Raw genomic sequence first — 25,271 nt, forward strand, 5'->3', positions numbered from 1 at the left:
GTACTTTAAAATGAATAAATAATGTCCTGGGGCCTCATTTATAAAGGGATATACGCTCAAAAAATGGCGTACGCCAGTTTCTATGCAATGTTTGCGATTTATAAAATACTAACTTGACGGGAAAATGTGCGGTCCTCCACGCAAACTCTAACCCATGCGTACGCACTAAGCACAACAACGGGAGAGACGAGAAACTGCGACACCGTTGGCAGAAGGAAGAATGGAGAGAAATGTGTGGAAATAATACCATAAATAAAATGTTACCTCTCATTTATCATATATGAAGAATTCATTTTCAAACATTGATTAAAGCCAATCTTAAAATGATTAAACAAACGCCTGTTTGAGACTCCTCGGTGCACACAAAAACATAACTTGGAGAAATAAATAAATACGGATATGTTATTTAAAACCATCTTGAATATGTTGTGTTAATGTTATGAAATGTTTTCTCATAAATGATGCGGTAAGCAGGAGGACAGCATTACGTCTAAACTGACGCCGTGTTGCATTTCTATAGGTTGTTACGAGCATGGTTTTATATACTATCACGTTCAATCGTGTTTTATGCCGTTTGCTAAGACTTGATAAGTCGCTCGTAAAACACAGGAGGTATGGAAGCTAAGAACACCATATGTGGTCAATTGTACAGCTGATATAACACAACACATTCGTTGTATTTCCTTTAACTGGTGGATTATGGATATATAGTTGCTGATCGAAAGCTGGAACACAAACCACCAAATACAAACAAATAATTCAGATCCAGTCGTCATGACTCCACTCCGGAGTGATTCCCCGATCATTTCTTACAGTTTCTCATCAAGGGGGGGTCTCCTGTCCCCGGTACAAACACACTGCCTGAGGAAGGCTATGTGTATTTATTTTGTCCTTAACTTAATTCACTTATTTATTTATTTTGGTGACGATCCGACCTCCATGCTGCTACTCTGGTTCAAACTGCATCCACCAAACAATATGATTTATCTCCACCTCCCCAAAAGAACCAAAATCTGACACGGTGTGAGACGTCTTTTTTTAGCTGTTCTGTCGTCATTTCCTGCGATCTTCTTCAAGCAGTCAGTCAAAATGAATGAATGAATGAATGGGCGTTTCTTTGACTATTTATAGGCAAATATGGGCGTTACGTGAGGCCCGCAAAAGCTGCGCCGCATTTCGAGTCGATGTGATTTATAAAGGGAAACAGGCCGTACGCACTTTCCTCACCGATACGCAATGTTTTGTGAATCGGAAAATGTCTGTACCTATTTTTTTGCTTTGTACTATGTAAGCAACCTTCCCACGTGAGTCCTACGCACGGAAATATATATCTTTAGATTGTACCTGTATGATTCTGTGCAGATCAGGATACACTTCACACCCGGGCTGTGTGTGCAGCAGACTCAGAGGGAATAGTGGGATACTGGCTGCTGTGGACTCATGCAGAATCGACGGAGAGGACTTCCCTCTAGATTCAGCTTCACTGGCATCCTCCATTTCAATACTATCGCCAAAAGCATGAACATTAAACAATATCAAATGTGTTAGCTCATAGGAAACTGGCTGAAAACATGAAGCCTCGCTGTATCAAAAGCATTTACAGTGAAGTTGAAGTTGTAAAAGTTAAGCAGTTCTACATGAATATACATTGTGTTACCTGGATGAGGAGACCAAGGCTGGCCTGTCCTCTGCTCGCTCCTCCTCCTCCACCTCTCCGATGGTAAAGGTGGCAGCGGGGCTTCTGGCAGGTTTTGGGGTCCCGCCCCCATGCTCCCTGAACACCCGGATGTGTCCACAGAGGGTCTGCAGGAAGGCAGTGACGTCGATCTCCTGCAGGGACTCCTCACAGTAGTCCATGGCCATCAGCAGGTCCTGGGAGCTGATGCTGTAGGCCTGCTGCAGGCTGCGGTACACACCTGAGAAACAGCCACTGTTATTTGCATTAAAAACACATTGTGCACGCCACTTTATTCAAGAAACTCCGTTCCGTACATTGCTCTTGTGATTGCAAACATACACTACTGAACAAAATCTTTAGACCGGGGAAAAATTACAAGAATTTGCATTTTGCACTGGTGGATTGTAACCAGGTTGTTAGTAGAGCTTCAAAATGCAAAAAATAAGAAACAGGAGCAAGAGACCAAAATAGAGAGTAGGCAATTTATTGAAAACTGCATTTAAACTCAAACAGGCTGTTCATCTGCCGATCAAAAGTTTAAGACCATAGCCTTAACAATAATAAATGTATTCTCTTGGTGTTTATTATTGAGAAAGATCGATAAGATGTTATTAACCAGTTAAGCCCCAAGCCTGTTTTTCAGGCCTCAGGCTCGAAAGTGACATGCCCAGAACAAATGACTATCTTCACTTCTAAAAGGGGTACATTAATCATCTTTTTTTCTCAAAGCAATGATACACCTGTGAGTTGGATGTAGAAAAGTCAGAATCAATATAGATTTGTTTTATTTTTAAAGTAAATTCAGATTGAACATCGTAAAAAAATGATAGTTTCCGTCAAAAGAAAACACATGACTTATAGTGAAAACCACCCTTGAATGATGGGATCGGAGACTAAAAATGTTAGGAATCCAAACTATAACATATAATAAGTACCCTGTATCAAGATTGACGCAAAACAAGTGACAAAAAAAACACTTCTGGGTTCCTTTGGGTGGATTTGCCATATCTCTGGAACCCATTGGTCGATTTTGATGATTGACACCACTTTTGAACCGTTAGAGCCAATAGAATCGTGGGGAAGTTCCTAAATCCATCTAAACATTACAAATGGTGAATAAGAGTGATGCGCAGCCAGCAAGCCCAAAACCGGAAGCTGGGTTACAGCTCTCATACACTCTATATGGAAACTCCGTTATTGACATAAATGTTATGATGGATTATCAGTAATCATTTCAAAGTGACACAGAGACATTGGATTAACCTTCAGCAGCGTTTATATGCGTTTTAATCCTTGAACACAACTTTTGATCAGAAAACAGCAAAGGTAAGACGTATTTTCCGTTTTGGCCCCGTAAAGTAAAGTTGTGTGTTGTCTTTGCTTGCCTTCGCTGCCGTGAGTCATGGTCGCTCAGTGATGATACTAATACCATTGGAATCTGTGTGATATCTTGTTTGTGCAGATCCGATGAAGTATAAAAGATCGCTAACGTGAGTTATGTGCAAAGTGTGTTAGCACTCTTTCGCTTAGTGCTAGTTCAGACGCTTGGCCGGGGGCTATGGGGCTTAACAGGTTAAGCTACATTTGGGATTTAAAAGTAAAATTTTTATTATCTAAAGGTTTTCTTGGATTCAGTGTCAAATCATTTAAACATCTTTACCCCATTCTTAGCTTTGACATGTTTTACATTTGTACAAGTAAATCTCCCTGTACTTGTAATTAGCTAATTGTACAGACGTTTGTATGTCGGTCACCTCTGACGTAGCTCTGGTGGTAGTGCTCCTGCAGCAGGCTGCAGAAGGTGGCCAGCTCTTTGTGTTTGTGAGGCTGGGCCAGGAGCTCGGACCAGGGGGACGGACTGCTGCGGTCCTGAGACAGAGACCTGCACAGCAAACACACAAACACACACACAGTAAATAAACATTCACAGTTATTTGGTACCAACAAGGACAAGAACTTTTCAAATGTTCCATTAGTTGTTTTTCCTCATATTTGTGTAATAAATGTACAACAGTTTTATGCGGACATTTTGCATAAGCACAGAGAGAGATTTAGCCTTCAGCCCAGAGCTCCACCAAAGTAAGCAGTATCCAAAGAGCTGAGCCGCTGGAGCTCTGCAGCCTGCGTGTAAATCGTTGTATTTGGGAAAAAAATAGGACAAAAAGGAGGAAAAACATGAACGCTTGAAAAAAGATCTGGATGTCCAAAGTGTTCATATCCATGTAAGAGAAAGATGTCAAAGTGCTGCAATATGTTCATAACTCTGTGCAGGGAGTGTCAGCCAATCATATTCAATCTCACAATCAAATGAGAAGCCATAATTGGTTTTATTACACTACACCTAATTTTAATTTGATCTTGAAATTAAAATCATATGGATGAATCAATCTGGTGGATTATGATAATGGTAAAAGGGATAGCATCGTCCTGGTTTTTATTACATCTAATTTTAAAAACATGATCCCTGTTTTCTCACCAGTGTATGTGGTAAAAAGCAAGTCAATTATAATGTTTTTGCAGACACACAAAAGACACATACTAGTTTAGTTGCCAGCTAATACAGTCTTTTGTGAACCCTAAAATGTTGAGTACCCCAAAGATTTATGTTAGAAATGTATAGTATGGGTTCGCAGCACATAGAAGCTGCCGGATGCTGACCTGCATATGTTGGGCAATTTGCACTATTAGCATAAGTTGCGTTAATAAGTTGCCTATGTGGACAATAGTTTAAAAATGGCTTGGCTGATTTGGGCGATTTGGGGGTGGGATTGAGGGTATTTGTACTCTTGGTGGGCTGATTCTGATTCATTTTGGGTCTATTTTGAAGTTTTTGTGGATTCTGGATAAATTGGATTAGATCATTTCTTATTTATTTGAAAATAAATTGTCCACAGTCGAGGTTATCATTTTACTCTCTATATCCAATGGTCGCAACACTTCAGTTAGCCCAACGAGAGTACAAATATGGCCACTGTCTGCCATTTTTTATCCTGATAATGTCAGAAATGCAGTAAAAAACCTCAATAACCCCCAAAACCACACCATAAAATTGTCCATATCGGTCAAGCCATCTTTATCTGTTGTCCCCATAGGCTATCATGCTATTTCATGCTAATTAACGCAACTTGTGCTAATTGTGTAAATTGCCCAACATGTGCAAGTTAGCATCCGGCAGTTTGTATGTGCTGGGGACCAGTAGTGTGTGTGTGTGTGTGTGTGTGTGTGTGTGTGTGTGTAGGTGTGTGTGTAGGTGTGTGTGTGTGTAGGTGTGTGTGTAGGTGTGTGTGTGTGTAGGTGTGTGTGTGTGTAGGTGTGTGTGTGTGTGTGTGTGTGTGTGTGTGTGTGTGTGTGTGTGTGTGTGTGTGTGTGTGTGTGTGTGTGTGTGTGTGTGTGTGTGTGTGTGTGGTGTGTGTGTGTGTGTGTGTTGTGTGTGTGTGTGTGTGTGTGTGTGTGTGAAGAGGAAGCGCAGACAGGCCTAGGAGGGAGAGATGGCTGTGGAGCCTCCAGTATTAGAGAAGCAACATTTTCCCACGCTACAGGAGACAAGTGCGTCCAATGAAAGCCGAGCCCCTCAGCAGAGACGGGAGGGGGGGCAGAGACAAAGAATCAACTACCTGAACTTTGTCTGCTGAAACATCTCCCAGGACTCTGCGTCTTGAGCTCTATTCTCACGTGTGAAGATAATCAGAGACACACATGTTAGCAACCGGACTGCAACGCCCTTCTGATGACATTAAAGGGTCAATTATGTTCAACATTGGTGGGGAAAGATATGTTATGCTTAGACGTATGGCACTCAACAAACAATTTTCTGAAGTCTGGGATAACAGCATGTTGACTAAATGTAAAACAAAGCAGTCAGACAGGTTGCAACCAAGCACATTTTTGTCTAGATGATCGAAACCGACCCAACCTGCGACGGATCCAGTTTCAGCTGTTGGATAAGTGAGCAAATCTGTTTTTTCCTACGCCAAAATCGGACAATTTTAAACCAATTTACTAACTAATTTACGGCTGTGGCTCAGGGACAAAGTGGAGGTCAACCAATCGGAGGGTCTATGGTTCGATCCCCAGCCCCTGCAGTCAACATGTCCAGTATTGTTGGTCAAGATACTTAACCCCAAATTGCCCAAGTTGTTATGTTTATAGTATTGAAATGTATGAATAAAAGCATCAGCTAAATGACATGTGAAAACTAAAATGTCACACACATATAGTACAAAGAGTCTGATAAACTCCTCTCACTGCAACACATATCCAACACACCAACTTGGGTCGTGGAGGTCAGATCTGATCATTCTGCTGCTTTACCCACAATCCTCACTGCTGCTGCCTTCAAACAGCAGCTCCTCTCTAAGACTATATCAACACTTCAAATAATCTACAAACACATTCTCTTCTCCACATTTGCTCAACTACGACTATTTCTAGATCCGATGTCAGAAATGACATAGTACAACTATATTATTAATGATATATATATTAAGAAGTGTTGTCAAGACTACAATAGAACAAGTAATTACATTTACCACATGGTAATTTTGCAACATTGCCACATTCTCACTGCAAACATAAACTCATTATCTTACTTGCAATTCAGGAATGATCTGATAGTCAGTTTTGGAAAGTTAACCTCACATATGGTCAGATTATGCATTCAAAATCAAAATCTATCATCCAGATTAGCACTGTAATTCCTTTCAAACTTCTCACAGAGGTACCAGTTGCTTTCTATATGTGGCCCCTGCCCCACAGTACCTGAAGAACACGTCCCTGGGCTGGCGGCTGGTGCTGGGCTGCACCAGCTGCTCCTTCAGGTGCTCCAGGGAACAGTTGTAGACGTACACTGGACATCTTAACTGGGTGCAGTCACTGGTGCTCTGCTGGGACACCTGCCGGCTGAAGCTGATGTGGAAGTCTGCCTTCTGGGGTTCAGAGAACTGGACGCCTTCTTTCTCTGCACGATCTGGAAAAGGAGAAAAATGACATATTATCCCCAAATCGTTCAGCCCTACACGTTGTTTGTTAAATATATGTGGTAACAATGAACTCAATGTAGTAATAGTATATAATGTACTATAGTAGTAAACCAAACATATAATATAATCTCAAGTACTGTATTTAAGTACAACCTGTACTTGTTGTACTTTAATTTGATGTTAATGTTTACTTCTACTCAACTACATTTTGAAAGCCAATACTGTAATTTTTACTTTTTATAAGACTACTGATGAATTTGGATTATGATGGATTGTGATACTTGGAAGTATAGAATGAATTGAAGTTATCTCCACTGAAACAATTATGAACATATTAATGCATCGATCATTTTAATCCAGTAATATAATAAATACAAATATTCCCGATAATGGCACTTGCAAGGGGAATACTTTCGCAAGGGCACTGTAAACTCTTTGAAATGAATTGCTCCAGTTTCCTGTTTTTTTTTTTAAGATATCCACAAATGTATACAAGTATTACGATTAAGTGGACACTACACTTCAACTGGAGTATGAGACCTACCTGAGCCCGGGGTCCCCGTCCCCGACACTCTGCTGTCCCAGCTGTCCTGGTGCAAGTTCAGGGCCTCTGGGGGCCCAGCCTGGTCCTCAGACCCTGGAGAGAACACAGGGGACCTGGAGGTGAAGAGTCCGCTGCTGGAGCTCCTGGGCAGTCTACCAGGCAGACTGAGGCCGGACTCGCTGGTGGAGCCGGACAGGGAGTCGGCCTGGGATTTGTTGCTGGGAGTCAGAGTGTCCTCCAACCCGGACGCCATCAACATCAGAACATCTGCAGAAAACACACAGTATTCACATTTAACTTTTTCCTATGAAGAATGTGTTTAAAACAGTGGTGACATTATTCAAAAGTAAAGAAAAGTACTAGTTTTGACTTTTGGAGGGGTGATAAGGCAAATACACATGCTACAAAGGGCTTATTATCTCTACAGCGATCATATTGCGTGCTCTATCTGGTCCTACATAGGTGACCCCTGTCCGCCATCTCCCAAAGACTGGCTAGCGCACGCTTCAGCAAAATGCCTTTTCCCCTTTTTTCACGACTTCTAAAGCAAATTAGTTCAGAACATTTGTCATGGATTTAGGTGTACTGTAACACGGAGGTAGGGATGGTTCTAACTGATCTCCAGTAACTGCAATACATGTAGCTTTTGCTAACTCCTTAGCTTAGCTTTGCCTTTTCACTGCAAGTCGGAATTACAGAAGGCAATTAGGGTCAAACTTAGTGATGTGATTAATTTACGTAAAAAATCTTATACGTGTAAAGGTTTCCAGATTAATCGTGACCGTTAACGTGAAGGAAACCTCGCCATTTTATAACGCTCTTAATGTCTTTCATTTTTGTAAAGCACTTTGAATTGCCTTGTATTAAAATGTGCTATATAAATAAACTTGCTTTGCCTTACCAGCCCTTGTTTAAAACCTATGAAGGACATTAAACAAAATGCAAAGTGTACCTGTGTATGAAGCAGGGAGGAAGGTAAGGATGATCTGCTGAGAGCTGATGTACTTGGCATAGCACCTCCACTGAGGGGCAGAGCAGCTCCTCTCCCCCAGAGACGGCTCTTCGTCCACCAGGTCTGCGTTACTGAAACTCTGCAACAGACACAGGTTTACAATAGAACTCATTAATAGAGTGGAGCGTTGTCACAGGCCCCGCTGCAGATATGAGCAGAGAAATCAAAACGGTCTTATAAAAGAGACAGGCCTCTATTTATAATTCCCATTGCTTTATTATTGGTATATTTTATCAGATTTTACCTTGAAAACTAAACTCTGTTTTCTGATGTCCCCAATATTTACTATAGATGAACACTTAAGGCTTGATAGTGAACACATGCAGCATAACCAACCTTTCCACAACAACCCAGTGTTTCACAAAACCCTCCGACTGCTCAAATGAAATTATATATATCTTGAGGTGTCTGGTAAGGACAGATATTTTTTTAACATGATATAAGACAAAAAAATCCCGCATAGATTCCTGCTCAGGTAACTGTGTTTAGTTTTTCCATCACATGTTTGTCATATGAATGTGACATATGGTCGGTGTATGAAAACAGCTGTATCTATATGTACTGTACAGCAATCTACCACCAGCTCAAGGATGTTGAAAGGGTTTTGTTGGAAAAATATAATCCGATTTTTCATTACTCCCAGGACTAAAAGTAAATACTCACGTACTCAAGAGGCATGCTGGAGACTGTGTGGGGAGAGTAACGTTGGACATACACATGTTTTTTGTGAATGTGCGAAAATTAAGGGATACTGGGATGATGTATGGACTGTGCTCAAGCGGATTTTGGGATATAAGGTCTCGAACACTTTTGAAGTACTTTATTTAGGAAACCTCACAAGGAGCATTGTCCAATACGGAGACCAATATCTTGTTCGTATACTGATAGCATCAACGAAATAAACAATCACCAGGAAATGGCTACAGGAGGAACCCCCTGCAGCCAAGGACTGGTTGGAAGTTGTTGGAGAAATACTCCTTATGGAAAGACTCACCCACTCAGAATGAAATGAAATCAGAATTTGAAAACAAACTGTTCAAGTAGACTGCCTATAAGACCCTTCACTAAGTCACAGCGAACCCTGACCTTAGTTACATTATGTATAGATCATTCTTTGATCTCTGACACTACTTTTGTGTGTATTGTTGTTCCTGAAAATAATAAAAACCTAAGTTTAAAAAAAGAAAACAGCTGCATCACCTGTAAAGTGCTGGTGGAGCCCATCCCCTCTTTGCTGCTGCCGGTGGTGTGGAATGACGTCATGGTGTCCTGTCTGTCTGGAGGCTTCACAAACTCCTCTGACAAAACAGAAAACAGAAGAGCAGACATTAGAAGAGACAGTGGCCCCTGCTGCAATCGACTAAACAATGACAAATAAAAAGGGATATGCCATAACCTAAAAGCCCTGTTGTTCTTTCACAGGCAATCAGTACTTTGCCCTCTGCTGCCAGAAGAACCTCCTCCAGCTCAACACAGAGAAACCAAGGAGCTGGTGGTGGGCTAGAGGAGGACATCCAAGGACCAGACATGATATGTTCACTTACTTTTATAATGCTGCTACGTGCTTGCCTCTTTCATTAATATTTGATTGTACTCTTTTAGTTTGTCTTATCTGCACTGTCCCCTTTGCTGTAACAACCTAGATGTCCCTGCTGTGGGACGATACATTATTTCTGATTCGGATTTCTGCTTTCTGATTCTGAGACAGAGACACGCACTGACCTTTAATCACAGGTAAGGAGAAAGGAGGGACATGGCCTTCCCGCTCTCGCTGGAAGATGTGCTGCATGAAGGTGAAGTGGTCGCTGTCAGCGAGCGGGATCTCTCTGTCGCTCAGCTCGTGCTCCAGGCTGCTGTGGAACAGACTGAGCAGCAGCTCGTTGGGCAGACAGGGGGCGCTGTGGCTCTGCTCCTCCGTCTCCACTGCTGCACACACAAAGACACCAAGGAACAGTTACCTCAAAGGAAATACTAAGGTATTGCCTGGTATTGTTCCTTTTGTATTCAAAATACCTTCAGGAAACTATGTATTTATTACTGTTGAAGTACTGTGCAGAGCATCGTACCTGTACTGAAGGTGAGGAAGAAGATCTCCACCTGCTGGCATTGTGGGAGCAGCTGAATGAGGTCGAACTGGAAAGGAACCATGTGGATGCTTTCCTCTGAGGCCAGGGCATCACCTGCACACACACACACACACACACACACACACACACACACACACACACACACACACACACACACACACACACACACACACACAACACCCACACACACACCACACACACACACACACACACAGCACACACACACACACACACACACACACACACACACACACACACACACACACACACACACACACACACACACACACCACACACACACACACACACACACACACATCACACACACACACACACACACACACACACACACACACACACACACACACACACCACACACACACACACACACACACACACACACACACACACACACACCACACATCACACACACACACACACACACACACACACACACACACACACACACACACACACACACACACACACACACACACACACACACACACACACACACACACACGTTTTCTTTAATTACAGCTGTTAATAAAACAATTCCTACATGGATGCTTTACATTAAAAGCCTTTAAGACCTAAATCTCTATTTCCAGGTAGTTTGACACATTCATAGAAAAACCAGCAATCTAGAATTGATTGGAACTACATTCTTCTTAATATGTATGTTTTCATAAAGTTAATTAAATACTATGTGTCTTTTGTTCAATGTGAATACTACTTTTCCTTCAGCATGGGATCTGAGTATTTCCTCCACCTCTGTTTGAGAAATGACAGTGTGGCAAGTGTTCATTTTCAAAGCAGGACATGTAATCGTTCTACATTGCACGGTGTTATCTTACCAATCACATCCTTGAGAGGCGCAGCCAGTGAGCAGACCTGATCCTTATTCTGACACAGCTGGCACAAATACTCAAAGGTCATCATGGTGGACATACAGGCCAGATCCCTTGGGTAGATCTGGAAGAAAAAACACACGGTCATTTTTAAACATTACCTTAAATAACCTTACAAACAGATATCCATACATAGATGTATACTTAGGGCCCAAGGCACCCATGGAGGAAGCACTGAGTTTGCATTATCCTATTTTGTCCCTTTCATACGTTAGTTTGAAAAACGTTTTCTAAGTTGCTAGATTTTTTTCTAGGGTAATCTTAAAGAGATTCAGACCCCCATGCCCCCCACCTCAGCTCTATCTCATAGTGAATAAGTAAGTGTGTATGACACGCTGTACACACTGCTTGAGGGATCTCCTGGTACTTGAGGCCCTGGAAGTGGCGATGGGGGTCCATGCAGTTCATCACGATGCCGCTCTGAGGCTCCACCCAGCACTCCGTCACCAGGTGCAGCTCTGTGTCCATGTCAACCGCCTCCACCTCTGTGTCGTTGTCTTCATCAGTGGAGAAGCTGGAGAGGCAAAAGACAACAAGATGACTCATGTAGTAGCATCAGTGTGAATTCCAACATATGCAGAACATACATCCGAGTTAACACCTTTAGTAGCAGTAGTGGTAGTAGTGGTAATATTAGAGGGTGAGAAACAGGCAGTATGAGAAAGTCCTTTTTGATCATGTAAGCATAGAGACATGCACAGTAGAGGCACAAATACAAATATGAGTCTGAAAATAAGCATAATAGGGCCCCTTTAAATAAGGCGTTCTGTAAGATGGTTTCTGGCAGTCGTACCTGTCCTTAGTAGATGTAGAGTGAGGTGGAAACATGATGTACTGAACAATACAAGAGTGACTCTCTCTGTCCGTGTCCCCTGAAATACCCTAAGAACAGACATTGAATTCAATTTAAACAAATTGAAAACTCTAGAATTTCGTGTTGCTAGACATTGTGTTTCCTGCTGTTCTATACCTTCATCGGCAGCTCGAGCACCATGTTCACGATGCCCTCTCCGCTGGCAGCAAAGTGGAAGCCTTCTGAAATGCGGATCCTGTCAGAGACATCAATTCATTATAATTAAAAGCACTAATGATCTATGTAACCTTGCAAACAATAACATACATCTCTCCTGGAAATGTTTTGCTCAGAATCTGTTTAACTGTCTGTTGCAATGTGCTATTGAATGGATAGAACACACACACACAACAAGAAGAACAAGGTGAGGTGTGTGAACTGACTCTGAGAGCATAGTGAGGATGTGAGCGACCGCCTGCATGGCCACGGCCGCTCCCTGGCTGCTCTGCACCGCCCACACCCAGCGCTGGTGCAGGAAGTAACGAGACAGAGAGGCCAGGGTGGAGGAGGCCGTCCGGTTGGCTGCCATGCTCAGAGGGACGGAGCTGTTGGAGGGCTGAGGAAAGTTCTCCATGTTGAAAATGAACGGAGTCCGGAAGTCCAACGGGAGCTTCTCGTACCTGCAGAGCAGTTTCTTTCATTTTAAAGTGTTCATTTCACATAGAGGATAACCTGAGAGGTCTTTAGTCTCTTTACACATCACAGTCGGACTCATTTGTAGTCGGCCCCAGTTGTAACCAATACTTTTTATTAAGATATTTTTAACATTGCAAGATGAAAGAGTTTTACTATCAAATCAATCAAAGGGGCAGTACTAAGATGAGGACATATACTAGCACCATTTATATTTCACCATATTGCAACATTTATCTGAATTTAAACATGTGAGTGTTTTCACTTTTTAATATACTCCCCCTTATTATCACTATGCTTTTGTATATGAATTTAATATATTTAAATTTTTAAGTGGCATAATTATTAGGCTGATTTTTGTAATTATTATCATTTATTTATATAGCTTATATAGATATTACTTATTTTGTTTGAATATTTGATTCGTTTTTTGTCATTATTATTATTTGTATTATTAATGAATGTATATATTTAATTATGTATACATTTTGCTTTCATTTGCTTAACAAAAGCATGCTTTTGGGTTCAACTTTAAAGCATACAATGAGGCATGTTTCCATGCTTTGTTTCGCTTATACTCCCAGTAAATAAATGAGTTTTGTGTTTTAATAAAAAACGTGTCTATGAACAAACCAAGTCATGACACTTGCTTCCATGTCCTGCAGTGCTGCTGCCCTGCTACCATGCACTGACCTGATGAGCAGCTTCTCCAGAGGCTTGTTGAGCACCACCACACAGGGCCGGTCCGACAGAGCAGGTTTGGGGGCAGGGATGGAGGGAGACTTGGATGGTGATGGATTACCGACGTTCTTCCTCTTGGTCTTGGGTGTGGCCTCTTTGTTCTGAACGCGATGAGGGAAGCGGAGTTTGAGGATTTGCTGCCGCAGCTCATCTACAATCTGATGGAAAACACAAGTGTCAGAAAGGTGAGTGCAGGTGTTTAAAAACAGGAAACAGATTATGACAGCTAGGGGGCAGAAAACCTAAATCAGTGCTGCCGTCATTTTAAGGTAGATTGCTGTCGGAATATTTATTTTAAGTGGAAGAGAAATTATTATTTTTAAAACACAAAAATCATGTTAAAATCTATATATTGTGAGAAATTATTAACTTATTGAGTAAGTAGCCATGTAATACATCAAATCAAACTTTATATGTATAGCCCAATATCACAAAACACGTTTGTCTCAGTGGGCTTTACAGAGAGAAAACAAACTACATTGTATATGATGGAGTTACAGCAAAAGGAGAAGACGAGATAGTGGGTGGAATACAAAGAAAAACAAAATAAAATAAGATACAAAAAAAGACAATAAAAAGACATAAAACATTGAAATTAATTACCATCAAAATAAAATAAAATGCCAGCTCTAACTGAAGGCTTTGTTAAAAATGTAGGTGCTCAACGCACTCTTAAAGGTTTGGCCACTCTCTACCTCTCTGATTAAAACAGGAAGTTGGTTCCAGGACTCCTGATCTTGTTTTGCGGACTCTGGGCATAATAAGCATCCCTTTCATGTCTACTGTTGTATTATCTGCACCTATATTCAAGTATCCTCTTAATAAGACAATATGCTGTCTGTGAGGCAAATTCAATAAAACTAAAGGCAAAATGCTACTCAATACATCACTAATAGTAAAACAACAACACAGAGTGGAACCATGCACCAAACAATGAACATAATCATGTGACCTCCTGCACATTCAATGTACCTTGTTTCTAACGTGCGCTGGTGTACCGATGGGGAAGCCCAGACGCAGCACCATGCAGGGCGTCTTGGAGATGAGCCGGACCAGGTAGAAGGAGGTGGGGGGCTGCTCCGACGAACTGCAGACACAATTCATCTTTGGTTTTTTTCCATGAACTGAACAATTTTTAACAAGGTTGGTATGACATGAGATCCTCACTTGAAACACAACCTGTATGGCTTGTAACAGCTTGTAAGTGCATTATACACTTACAATACCTTGGAATTGTACGCAAACAAGTTTTTATTTCCTTCAGAGATGACTGGATTTATGATTTTTAAAAGCCTAAAGAGAAGAAATGACTAGATACTGCAAGTAGTACACATGAAAACGGTCTGCTCTTAGTGCTTTCTGCTGCCTCACCTGTATATGAGTTTAACATAGGAGTATCCCTCCACCAGCACGAAGCTGCTCCAGTCCTTCAGCAGGGATGTAAGGGCGGAGTGGGAGATACGACACTGGATGGTGCTGTAGCGGCCATTGTTCCCAGCTGTGTGCAGATGTTTGGGGACAGGCCTGGAGGGACACAATTGTTCATGTAAAAAATAAACAGAACCAAACAAATATGGCAGACAATATGGCCACACAAGTCACTTCCTTTGCTGTATCTATAACTATAGAATTCTCACATGTCATGTTCAAGGATGATAGCAATGCGATGCATGTGCAGCCATCTCTGCCAGAAGGTGGCATCCATAGAGAGGATGGGCTTCCAGTAGGAGGCAAACTGAGACTGAGAGGAGTCTTTGGATCCACTGTGCTGCAGGGACAGGACCTGAGAGAAGAGGAGCAGACAGAACAAAGGCTGGCTGAGAGGATAGAAAATAGGGGAGGTGGATTAGCAGTGAGGAATATGCAGTGACTATCACCCTTTTAATTACAATAAAACGTTGCTGCTGAAAGGTTGAAGAAATTGTTTATTTCCTTATTGTCAACAGAGTAAATAAAAAGACCCATTGGTTCTAATGGAGACTGGAGTATTTCAAAGAGAGCTCAAATTGTTTACTTTTTGAAAAAATGACTCATTTGCAGTGTTGGATTTAAACATAATGATGCTACTGTACCATTGAAATAACTTTACCAAATATGTTCTATTTAGAGTCAAATGTGTGCACGTTTAACTGACATGGCAGAGTTTCATAAATCATAAAGTCCATTTCAGTGGCAGATTCTGTGCTATTTTAAACCAGTGTGTAAAGTTCCACTTGCTTTGGCACCCCCTGGTGGTAGTACCAAACCAATCAGGAGTTTGCATGTACATATTTACACCCCTTTTCTACCGAGGCATGTCATGAGCTGTGGAGCGGTGCAGGAGCAAGCTGTTTGTGAGACCCCCCAAAACTGATGGATGTATAAGAACAACAAGAGCACAGTTCGGACGTAGTCCACCATTGCTGTTATTGTGAAAGTAATTCAAACTAGTGTTGCAGCAACATAAACAGTGATGTAATGACCTAGCGCCTATCAGACTTGATTTGTTGCTGAGTTTGCAAGGTGAACCAACAATACCCCAGGCACAAAACACAGACAAGACACCATTTTAGTGGAAGAGGGGTGAGAGTGGCTTGAGTGTGCACAGTACCGGAGTAGTAGAGCCAGGAGGGATGTAGAACAGAGGTACTCCATTTTTTGTGCTTTCAGGAATCATGTAGTTCTCAGGAATTGAGTTAAAGGATTGGAGGTGCACCAACATCTGGTCAGTCTGGTTGATGCTAAAAGGACATACAGTTTACAAAGATTTGCTACTAATGCATGATGGTGAAACTGCACAGAATCTCAATTTCCAATTTTCCAGTTGTACCTCTGCAGAGTGTTCCAGAAGCGTCGGATGACAGAGGTGCGGTACGGGCTGGTGATGGGTTTCCTCTGAGTGCAGCTGATGTCATGCAGGATGTCGTAGCTTCCCTCCATCGTCACCTCCACCCTGGTGGTTCTCTTGGCGGGGTCCAGTGGCCAGGAAGCGGATGCCAGGTACTCGATGTGCATGTTGTGTTTCCACAACAATACCAGCTTCACCTCCAGCTGAGTCCCACCTGAAAAACCAGGATGAAGCTCACAATATGCTCCTGGACTTTCCAAATATCTGAGACGTTTTGCAAAGACAGGCTTACCTTTGGTGAGGCTGATCTCTCTGATGGTGTAGCCCTCTCTCAGGCGCACAGACACCACGCTGATCAGATGGGCATGGACTTCCTTTTCTGTGTGCTTCTTCCTCCTCATCACCAGGGCAGGGTTACCGCTGGCTGACACCAGGTGCTCATTGAACAGTTTGTGTTGGGAAACTACACAACAGTCAAGCAGCGAGAATGAGTGTTCATTTCTTTAACAAAATCAATAGTTTACTCTAATTTACATTTGGTCTAGAAACCAGTTGATAGAGTCAAAAAAGACAAAACATTGAAATACCATTATATAAAATTAATTTTATATAATCTATGTCCTATCGGAATGTTTTTGTTAGAAATGAATTTCATATATATATATATACATACATTAGAATCACTGGGTGTGCAAGTGTTGGTAAAGTTATACATTCTTCCTTCTTGGTTAAAAAATAGGTCATATTTACATTTAAAAACAAAAGAGACTTATATTTAAATAAAAAATGATGGTAATTAATAGATCTATTTTGACTTTTATAATTCATCTGTACTTTAAAAATAATGTATGTTTAAATAAATATATTGAATTCCAAATCATTTAAAGTGTTGGTGTTCCCCAAGGCTCAATCTTAGGCCTACTGTTGTAAATACATTTCCAACTTCAAATACATTTCCTTTTAGATTGAAATAGGATTTGACAACACAAAAGATTATTTATTTTAGCAATTTGCAGTAATTTGTGTTAAGTGTCTATATATCAGACACATGCACCTGTCTCCAAATTATAATATTGAGTCTGTTACTCATAACCCACAGAAAGAGTGAATAGTATTCAGAGCGGCCTCACCACAGAAGCACTCGGAGTTCATCGACTCGGGGGTGTTGAGGAAGGAGTATGTTAGGAAGGCCTTGTGGTAAGTATTCATCTCCTGGCTGTTCAGGTCCAAATCTGGACAGCTGGGCAGGTATGAGCCAAAGGTGGCTAATGAGATGAACTTCATCAGCTCTACGTTGGGGATATAGCCAAAGCTGCAGTCGTAGGAGTATGCACCGCCAACCTAGAAAGGGGAAAACACAATACAAAGCTCGGTGAGTTCAGTACAATGTCTCTTTCATCGTGGTTCAAGATCTTGTAATCACTTTCTGTGTAACAGTTCTTTACATTGGACTCCATTGACTTGCACAAACTATTGCTGTTTCAACATATTCCAAAATTCAAAGAGCATGGAGCAATCTGGTTCTTTTTCTACCTGTTTGATGTTTCACTATTGGAGCCGCATTGGTGTTGCCAACTGAGAAAGTTCAAATGAACCTCTAGTCTTACAGTGACAGACAGGTCAAACTCTGCTAGTGGTCAAGCCCACTCATATTACCAGAATCAACCGACTGCTCACAAATCATTCTCACTTCTTCCCGTTAAGTAACTCAAAGCTACTTCAGCTCATCTAGTCTAGCTTGGAGTTTATTTTACAATGTGGAAATAATTCAACACATATTGAGAATCTAAATGGTTACTATTTTACTTGGAAAGGTTTTAGTGGGATAGTGGTCAAACAAATATAGAAATACCGCTTACACCAGAAGCAATGGAAATAACACTGTTGGATTCCATCTGAATCAAAGAAGCTGGATAAGTGAAAAAAACAGAGCTGAGATCTAGTTTACCTGCACAAAGGAGCAGGCGATGGTTCCACTCCTGAGCTGGTTCAGCAGGGTTTCACACACGGCCACATCAGGAACACTCGTCACTCCATCTGTGATAATGATGATACCTGGAACACACACCTGCATGTTTAATTGCCAACTCTCAATATCTTCTTATCATTATGTGGAATCAAGTTACATCAACTTCCAATTGTGGAGAGATGCTGAGGACTAAAGGAAGTGCAGCGTCGAGTGTGAGTTCCTTAAATGTAAAGGGACATATGAATTAGTAGTTTGATAGAGAAACTCAATGTGAACTTAAGACGAACCGACCTGCACTGGAGTTTGGTGGCAGCAGCTGAAGGGCCAGGATGCCTTGGCGTACCATGCTGACCAGACCCATATCAGCCGACACCATGGAAACGCCTTGCTTCCCTTGGGGTTGTTCATACTTGATGTTGCTGGGGAGATCTGAGCTTTGGACCGACTCAACGGACTGAAGGCACAGGAGATATAAATACATTAATGTAGAACTTCATTAAATAATTAATAATACACAATATTTGATGTCACACTTATGGTGGAAATGGTGCATAGTAGAGTAAAAATATGACAAAATGTTAAAGTCGAGAGCTGAGCATATTTTAAAAGGGGTAGCGTTGAACAGAAGCGTGCAAAATATGTGTGCGGGATTCAACCACTTAACAATGTGTTACTATTGAGAGCTGGACTGTGACCTTTCACAACACCCTACTACGTGGCTCTCAACTCACCTACTGAAGACAGAAACCTTTTCAAAACACATCACACACCCATAAAGCTGACTTTCAATACAAATACTCTTTATTTTCTGAAACAGCTGGTCACTGTTGTTTTGTTTTACCTTAATCAAACTATTTTCCGAAGTGGATGAATCCAAATGTGTTGCTATAGTGAGTTTCTCTGGCAGCGGGACAGTGTACATGAACGTGAGAAAACTAAACAATAATGAATGACTTAGTGTGACAGCATTTTAGAGATGTTTCTGTTAAATGTAATCATGTCTCTTAATCTATGTCTCTGACTTTAAGGACAACATTTACTATTATTTGCGTTAAACACTTGCAATTCACTTATGTGCCTTTTTCTTTGATGTGTTGATGTTTTACCTTGAAACCAACAGTTGTACAGTGTCAGTGTGCTACTATGGAAACATTTGGTGGAGGTTTTAGCTAGTAAATAAACAACACACACATTGTGTAGTCAAAGATAAAAGTGATTTCTCTCGATATTCTCACAACTTCTACAAAAGCAACGACATTGAGCTCGATTGATATTGTCAATGGAGCTCAATGGCACAAAGGAAGAAGATATGTCAGGCTTTAATGCAAGCACAATATTTGGTAGAAAATACATTTCTCTGCACAAATAAAAACGTGTCGAATATCTACGGCTTTGGGCTTTTAAAGAGGCTGACACGAAAAAGACACAATTTATATGTCAAATTGATATTCTTTGTTTTAATGAGATATATTGTTTCACTCCCTGCAGCAGTCAGACTGTAGAATCACCAAGCCCCCTGGTCAAAAACCTCACACACAGACTCCAGTCCCGCTGCAGTCAGCATGTCGTTGTGTCCCTGGGAAAGACACTTGACCCCAAATTGCTCCTGTGGCCACAGTACTGAATGTATGTTAGTCGCTTTGGATAAAAGCGTCTAATAAGTGACATGTAATGCAATGATGTGCAATAGCACTGCCTGTAAATATACAACTTCGTGAATTACCACAGCTCATGTGCAATTTAAACTTAAATGCAATTTATGCTTTCATTTTCTTTCTTTTGTAAACATTACCATCTACTTCAATTGTGTAATGGTCACACAAAAATGATACTGCTACTTACTTGTTTACAATGGTGTACTTATCTGATGTTTTCTTTTACTCATTGTGTTTATATAACGTGTGCCTACTTTTTTTAAATATGTAAGTCTAATGTTTTTATTTCAATCTGCACTGAAGCCGTTGTAATGGCTCAAACCTTTTTCACTGCAGGACAAATAAAGGATTTCTGATTCTGATTCACCAGCAACATTTGTTCCTATCTTTAAAGGATTCAAAAAAGAAGACATTGTCAAAAGCCTTGAAGAGCACTTGCCTGATCCTGCTGCTGATGCAGGACCTCTGCGATGCTGCTCTCCACCGCTCTGAGCTGCTGATAGATGTAATGCAGGAACTCCACCAGGTCTGTTCTGTCCAGCTGACAGCCCTGCACCAACACCTGCAGGGGGGGGAACAGCCTGTCAGAGGACTGCCAACGAAAAACCAAATACCATACATGGAACACCAGTATGGAACAGGATCACACGTAAACTACTTCAGTGACCTGATGGGAAGTGAGGCCAATAATGGATGAATATGCCAAGATGGTGATGAAGATCTTCGGCTTGAACAGCTGATCAGTTCCAGGGACTTGAATGGTTGAGCCAGACCCGCCAGACACCTGGATAAGGCGTGAAAGACCTCATCGAAGATCATCTCTCCTGTGCTGTCATCCTGCACGACAGAGGACAAAACACCATTTCTGAGAAACTGCTGTCCATATTTACAAGAGCGCTTTATACTGTAAGTGAATTGCACTCCGAAACTGAGACATGCTAAATTACCAAAGTACAGATTTCTATAAAATGGTGCCCTAACAGAGATGCAAAGATGCAGAGAAGTGAAAGAGAAAATATGAATGACTTTGTTCCTCTTTTTGATTTGATTTTGGGGTTTAGAGAGTGAGGTAGAACAAAGCATAACCATGTTTTTGCAGTACTTTAAAATGTCTAGTTTTTTTTATGGATAGTTGTATACAAATATTTTTAAGGAAGATCAGGAAGATACGTCCCCAGCTGACTCAGAAAGCGACTCAGGTTCTGGTCCAGGCTCTCGTCATCTCACGCCTAGACTACTGCAACTCCCTCCTGGCTGGTCTACCTGCATGTGCCATCCGACCTCTGCAGCTCATCCAGAATGCAGCGGCTCGTCTGGTCTTCAACCTTCCTAAATTCTCCCACACCACTCCGCTCCTCCGCTCCCTTCACTGGCTTCCGGTAACTGCTAGAATCCACTTCAAGACACTGGTACTTGCTTACCATGCTGCGAATGGATCTGGCCCTTCCTACATCCAGGACATGGTTAAACCGTACACCCCAGCGCGTGCACTACGCTCTGCATCAGCCAAACGACTCGCTGCACCCTCGCTGCGAGGGGGACCCAAGTTCCCATCGGCGAAAATACGTGGGTTTGCTATCCTGGCTCCAAGATGGTGGAATGAGCTCCCCATTGACATCAGGACAGCAGATAGCTTGCACATCTTCCGGCGCAGACTGAAAACTCATCTCTTTCGACTCCACTTCGAGCGTTAGAACTATTAACGAAGCACTTTTATACTAATAAAGGACTGGATTACCTAAAGCCAGTTGAGTAGCACTTGAAATGTTTGGCTCTATGAAACCTGATGTACTTATATGATTCTGTTCTTCAAGGTTGTGTCTTCCTGGTCGAATGTACTTATTGTAAGTCGCTTTGGACAAAAGCGTCAGCTAAATGCAATGTAATGTGAAGAATGAAGAATGTTTGAATCCTTCCCATAACCGATGGACCCTGTCTGCCTTAGTTCATATATCTCTAGAAATAATGATCAGTGTCAACCTATTGGATCGGATGTTCACAGAGAGCCATGCGTGTCAGTCTGGATGCAGACAGTGGACTAAGGGGATGAGCTGCAGCTTTGACAACAATAAAGTATACAAACTTCAGCTGTAGAATTGTAACTCAAGCATAGGATGGCAATTAGTGATCATCATCATCAGGTGCTCCTTGAGATGTTACTGCACTTTGTGTACACAAGTACTAAAGGTTTGTTCAGTCCATAACTACATCAGATTTACAACTTAAACAAAAACAGCCGCTTGAGTGATTTTTGTAATTGTATGTAACCTGAATGTTCGCCAGGAGCCAATATAGTACTTTGTTAAAGTTTTATGTCAAATTAGGTTTTAAAGATGTTTCAACTTTCACCGATGCATATAATCTTTGCAAATTCACATGTATTCACTTCTTTGCATTGCCATTGTAAATAATCGTGCTGAAAGAAAGGTGTATTTGTGTTTGTTCTGAACACAAAATAAAACTGACATTATTGTTTTGAGCCTTATCCAATCCAATGTACACAATGGGATGCCAGCACGTCCAGAGTACATTGGTTGGTAGCACATTTCAGATACATGTAGCTGGACCCAAAGGCAATGCAGCAGAGGATATGTACTTGAGGGAAACAAATTAAGGTTTTATGTACGATATTGTGTAGATACTTATCCATACAGAAAGATCTATTCCATCCTGACATAGCAACATTAGAAACAAGATTGAGATATTTCTTGTTGCAAGTTACAACCCCTTAACTGAGTCTTACCACGATCCCTGTGGAGGGGCTGAGGTCCAGCTCGATGATGAAGCGGTACCTCCGGGCCAGGAAGGTGGCTCGAGTGGACGGCACCAACATGTGGGGGTACGTGGTGGGGGGGGAATCTGTCTGCCATCCTTTGGGTAAGATACTCAGCAAGTCCAGCTCGTTCTCCGAGTTCAGCTGTAAATGAGTCAAACACAGTATCAGTATCGTATTATTTGAAATATTTAGGAGGATCAGGAATATATGAAACTGTAACAAAAATATTTGTCCACCTTCGGGTCATCTTTTTTTAACTTTGTGCTTTTTGTAGACTTTTTTGTTTATTATATTTTAAGGAATGTATCACAACTGCATTGAATTTGTTTGAAGAGGCCCTATTGTGTTTTTTGGAATATTACCTATAAGGGGCTTTTCCCTCAACTGCCTCAAATATTACCAAAATAATATACCAGCATCATTAGCCCTTGAACAGTGGCTTCGAAGTAAACAGTACAAATCTTCACATGACTTTGGTCTTTGTGATCAACTCACCAGTTCAGGCTTTGATGCTGGCCAGATAACCTGGTTCAGTTTACCAAGAAACCAGGCCAGACGCACATTCCTGGAGATGCGATACTCCTCCTTCATCAGGAGGTAGATTTGGTCCGCCTCCTCCACCTTCCAGTGACATAGAACATTGTCAGCATTAGGAGCAGTACAGTAGAGTATGTTTTGCATTATTAGGGTGGGAAGTGGTCAGTTTTTTTATACCGACTAAGAATACAGCACTGAGTTAGCCTCTGTTATTGCACCAACTAATACATCTTATTAACATTAGTCTTCCTGTAGTAAATCTGAAAACTCACATGTTGACACTGACTTGCAAGTTAAGATTCATACTCAAAACTGAAATGTAACTAAGAACAACTGTGCAAATGCTGTACTTAGGTAAAGTGTTCAGGTACTTGTACGTCACTTGAGGATTTTCGTGCTATGCTACCTGATTTTTTACTTCATTTAACAATATTAGTTACTAGCTACTTTGCAGGAATGGACCTCTAAGACTATGAATCAACCAATAAATCATTATTATATGTTAAGCTACCTAGCAGTATATCAAGTCCTTTAAATAATCCCTACCTTTACCAAGTGAACATTGACATAAATGCATTCATAATAATCCTAATAGAAAATGTTATATTTGCTTAATCTGATATGGGCAATAGCCTACTAGGAAATGTGTACTTTTTTTGTTTGTACTTGAAGTATATATTGATGCCAATCCTTTTTGTATTTTGTACTTAAGTACACTTTTGAATGGAGGAATTGTACATACAGAGTATGTTTACAATGTAGTATTAATATGTTTGACTTAAGTGAAAGATCTGAGTATTTCTTACACCTCTTCTCAAACTTAATGCATTTCTTAAATAAAATGCACAACAAAACTGTAGTTACCAAGACACTGCATCGCTATGCTGCATTCATCAACACTATGCTGCAGAGCCAGACATTTTAACTTAAATGTAACTGTTAGCTCGAGACTAACGTGGCTCGTGCTCACTTGCAGCTTGGTTGTTATTGCTAGCTGTCGAGCTAGCGTACAGCTAACACTAGTTTCTATACGTCAAGAGGTGTTAGCAAAGCTCTATTTGCTTGGGACTGCTCATACTTAGGCTTTAATTGAAACAGGACTTTGTCTGCAGACTTTTAGGGCAAACAATTTGATTAAAAAACGTGCTCTTATTTTCCAAAGATATGCAGCCCCTGTTTCTTCTTCTTTCTGCAGCCAAAAGTTAAAGGTACCTCATTGTCCGGTCTCTCTGCCATGCCGTGAATTACATAGGGGCTGCCTCAGCTGGCCGGTATTCACTTTGGTTTGTGGAATATAATCTGCCCAATACTTGTTTATCATTTGTCTTGTCTGGTTTTGTCAGGTGTTCGCAGAGTAGTGTCAGTTTGGGTGACAGTGCATAGTTTCCGGTCAAATCTTTCAAAATAAAATGTATTTGACCTACACGGACATAAGCATATTTAAAATGACATCATTATATGATATGACATTAGTGTATTTCCATGTCATGCTACTTTTACTTCACTACATTTAAAAGGGAAATAAGGTATTTTTTACTCTATTATATCAAACAGCTCTAGTTACTTTTCAGATTTTGCATTAAAAAACATGTGATCAACTTTTTACATAATGCATCTAAATATGTAATTACTGGTCTAACTGTTTCACGTAAAAAAAAGTAGAAGTATACAACATATTACAAAAATGTGTTTGTGTGTACAATAACAAAATGCTGCTTGATGCAACTATTTTATTAATCTTATATTGTCATATAATAATATTTATCACATATGAAGGGCCATTTTATGCAGAACTAGTACTTTTGCTTTTTATACGTACATGTTCTCTTGAGTCTGTACTTTTACTTAAGAATGTAGGACTTTTATTTGTAATAGATAATTTTTACATCATGTATTGCTACTTTTATTTCAGTAAAGGATCTGAGCAGTTATTCCACCATCTGATCTTGATACAGTAATTTCATATAGATGATTCTGAAATGGGCCTTTAGCCATAATGAGTACTTTTACTATTGGAACTTTAAGTATATCTTGATGATATTCTTTTGGATACAGGACTTTCAATTCTA

The 25,271-nt window shown here is 40.9% G+C and overlaps 1 protein-coding gene across 1 annotated transcript in view; it reads right to left on the bottom strand.

Annotated features, from left to right (window-relative positions):
- szt2 (SZT2 subunit of KICSTOR complex) overlaps positions 1-24,579 on the bottom strand; it is a 91,401-nt gene extending 66,822 nt beyond the window's left edge. Inside the window, 31 exon segments of the mRNA XM_034237351.1 lie at positions 1,345-1,504; positions 1,658-1,916; positions 3,433-3,560; positions 5,293-5,340; positions 6,437-6,644; positions 7,202-7,468; positions 8,154-8,292; positions 9,414-9,511; positions 9,936-10,139; positions 10,280-10,393; positions 11,158-11,275; positions 11,557-11,725; positions 12,005-12,093; positions 12,182-12,260; positions 12,448-12,684; positions 13,391-13,596; positions 14,411-14,525; positions 14,810-14,962; positions 15,076-15,221; positions 16,029-16,158; positions 16,248-16,479; positions 16,558-16,728; positions 17,396-17,606; positions 18,214-18,320; positions 18,526-18,688; positions 20,329-20,451; positions 20,557-20,642; positions 20,645-20,726; positions 22,633-22,806; positions 23,161-23,286; positions 24,415-24,579. Of these exon segments, the coding sequence (XP_034093242.1) occupies positions 1,345-1,504; positions 1,658-1,916; positions 3,433-3,560; positions 5,293-5,340; positions 6,437-6,644; positions 7,202-7,468; positions 8,154-8,292; positions 9,414-9,511; positions 9,936-10,139; positions 10,280-10,393; positions 11,158-11,275; positions 11,557-11,725; positions 12,005-12,093; positions 12,182-12,260; positions 12,448-12,684; positions 13,391-13,596; positions 14,411-14,525; positions 14,810-14,962; positions 15,076-15,221; positions 16,029-16,158; positions 16,248-16,479; positions 16,558-16,728; positions 17,396-17,606; positions 18,214-18,320; positions 18,526-18,688; positions 20,329-20,451; positions 20,557-20,642; positions 20,645-20,726; positions 22,633-22,806; positions 23,161-23,286; positions 24,415-24,438 (4,566 nt within the window). The 5' untranslated portion in view covers positions 24,439-24,579.
- Between the last annotated feature and the right edge of the window lie 692 nt (positions 24,580-25,271).

The sequence above is a fragment of the Gymnodraco acuticeps genome, unplaced genomic scaffold, assembly GCF_902827175.1.
Source record: "Gymnodraco acuticeps unplaced genomic scaffold, fGymAcu1.1, whole genome shotgun sequence".
In the NCBI taxonomy this organism is placed as follows: Eukaryota; Metazoa; Chordata; class Actinopteri; order Perciformes; family Bathydraconidae; genus Gymnodraco; species Gymnodraco acuticeps.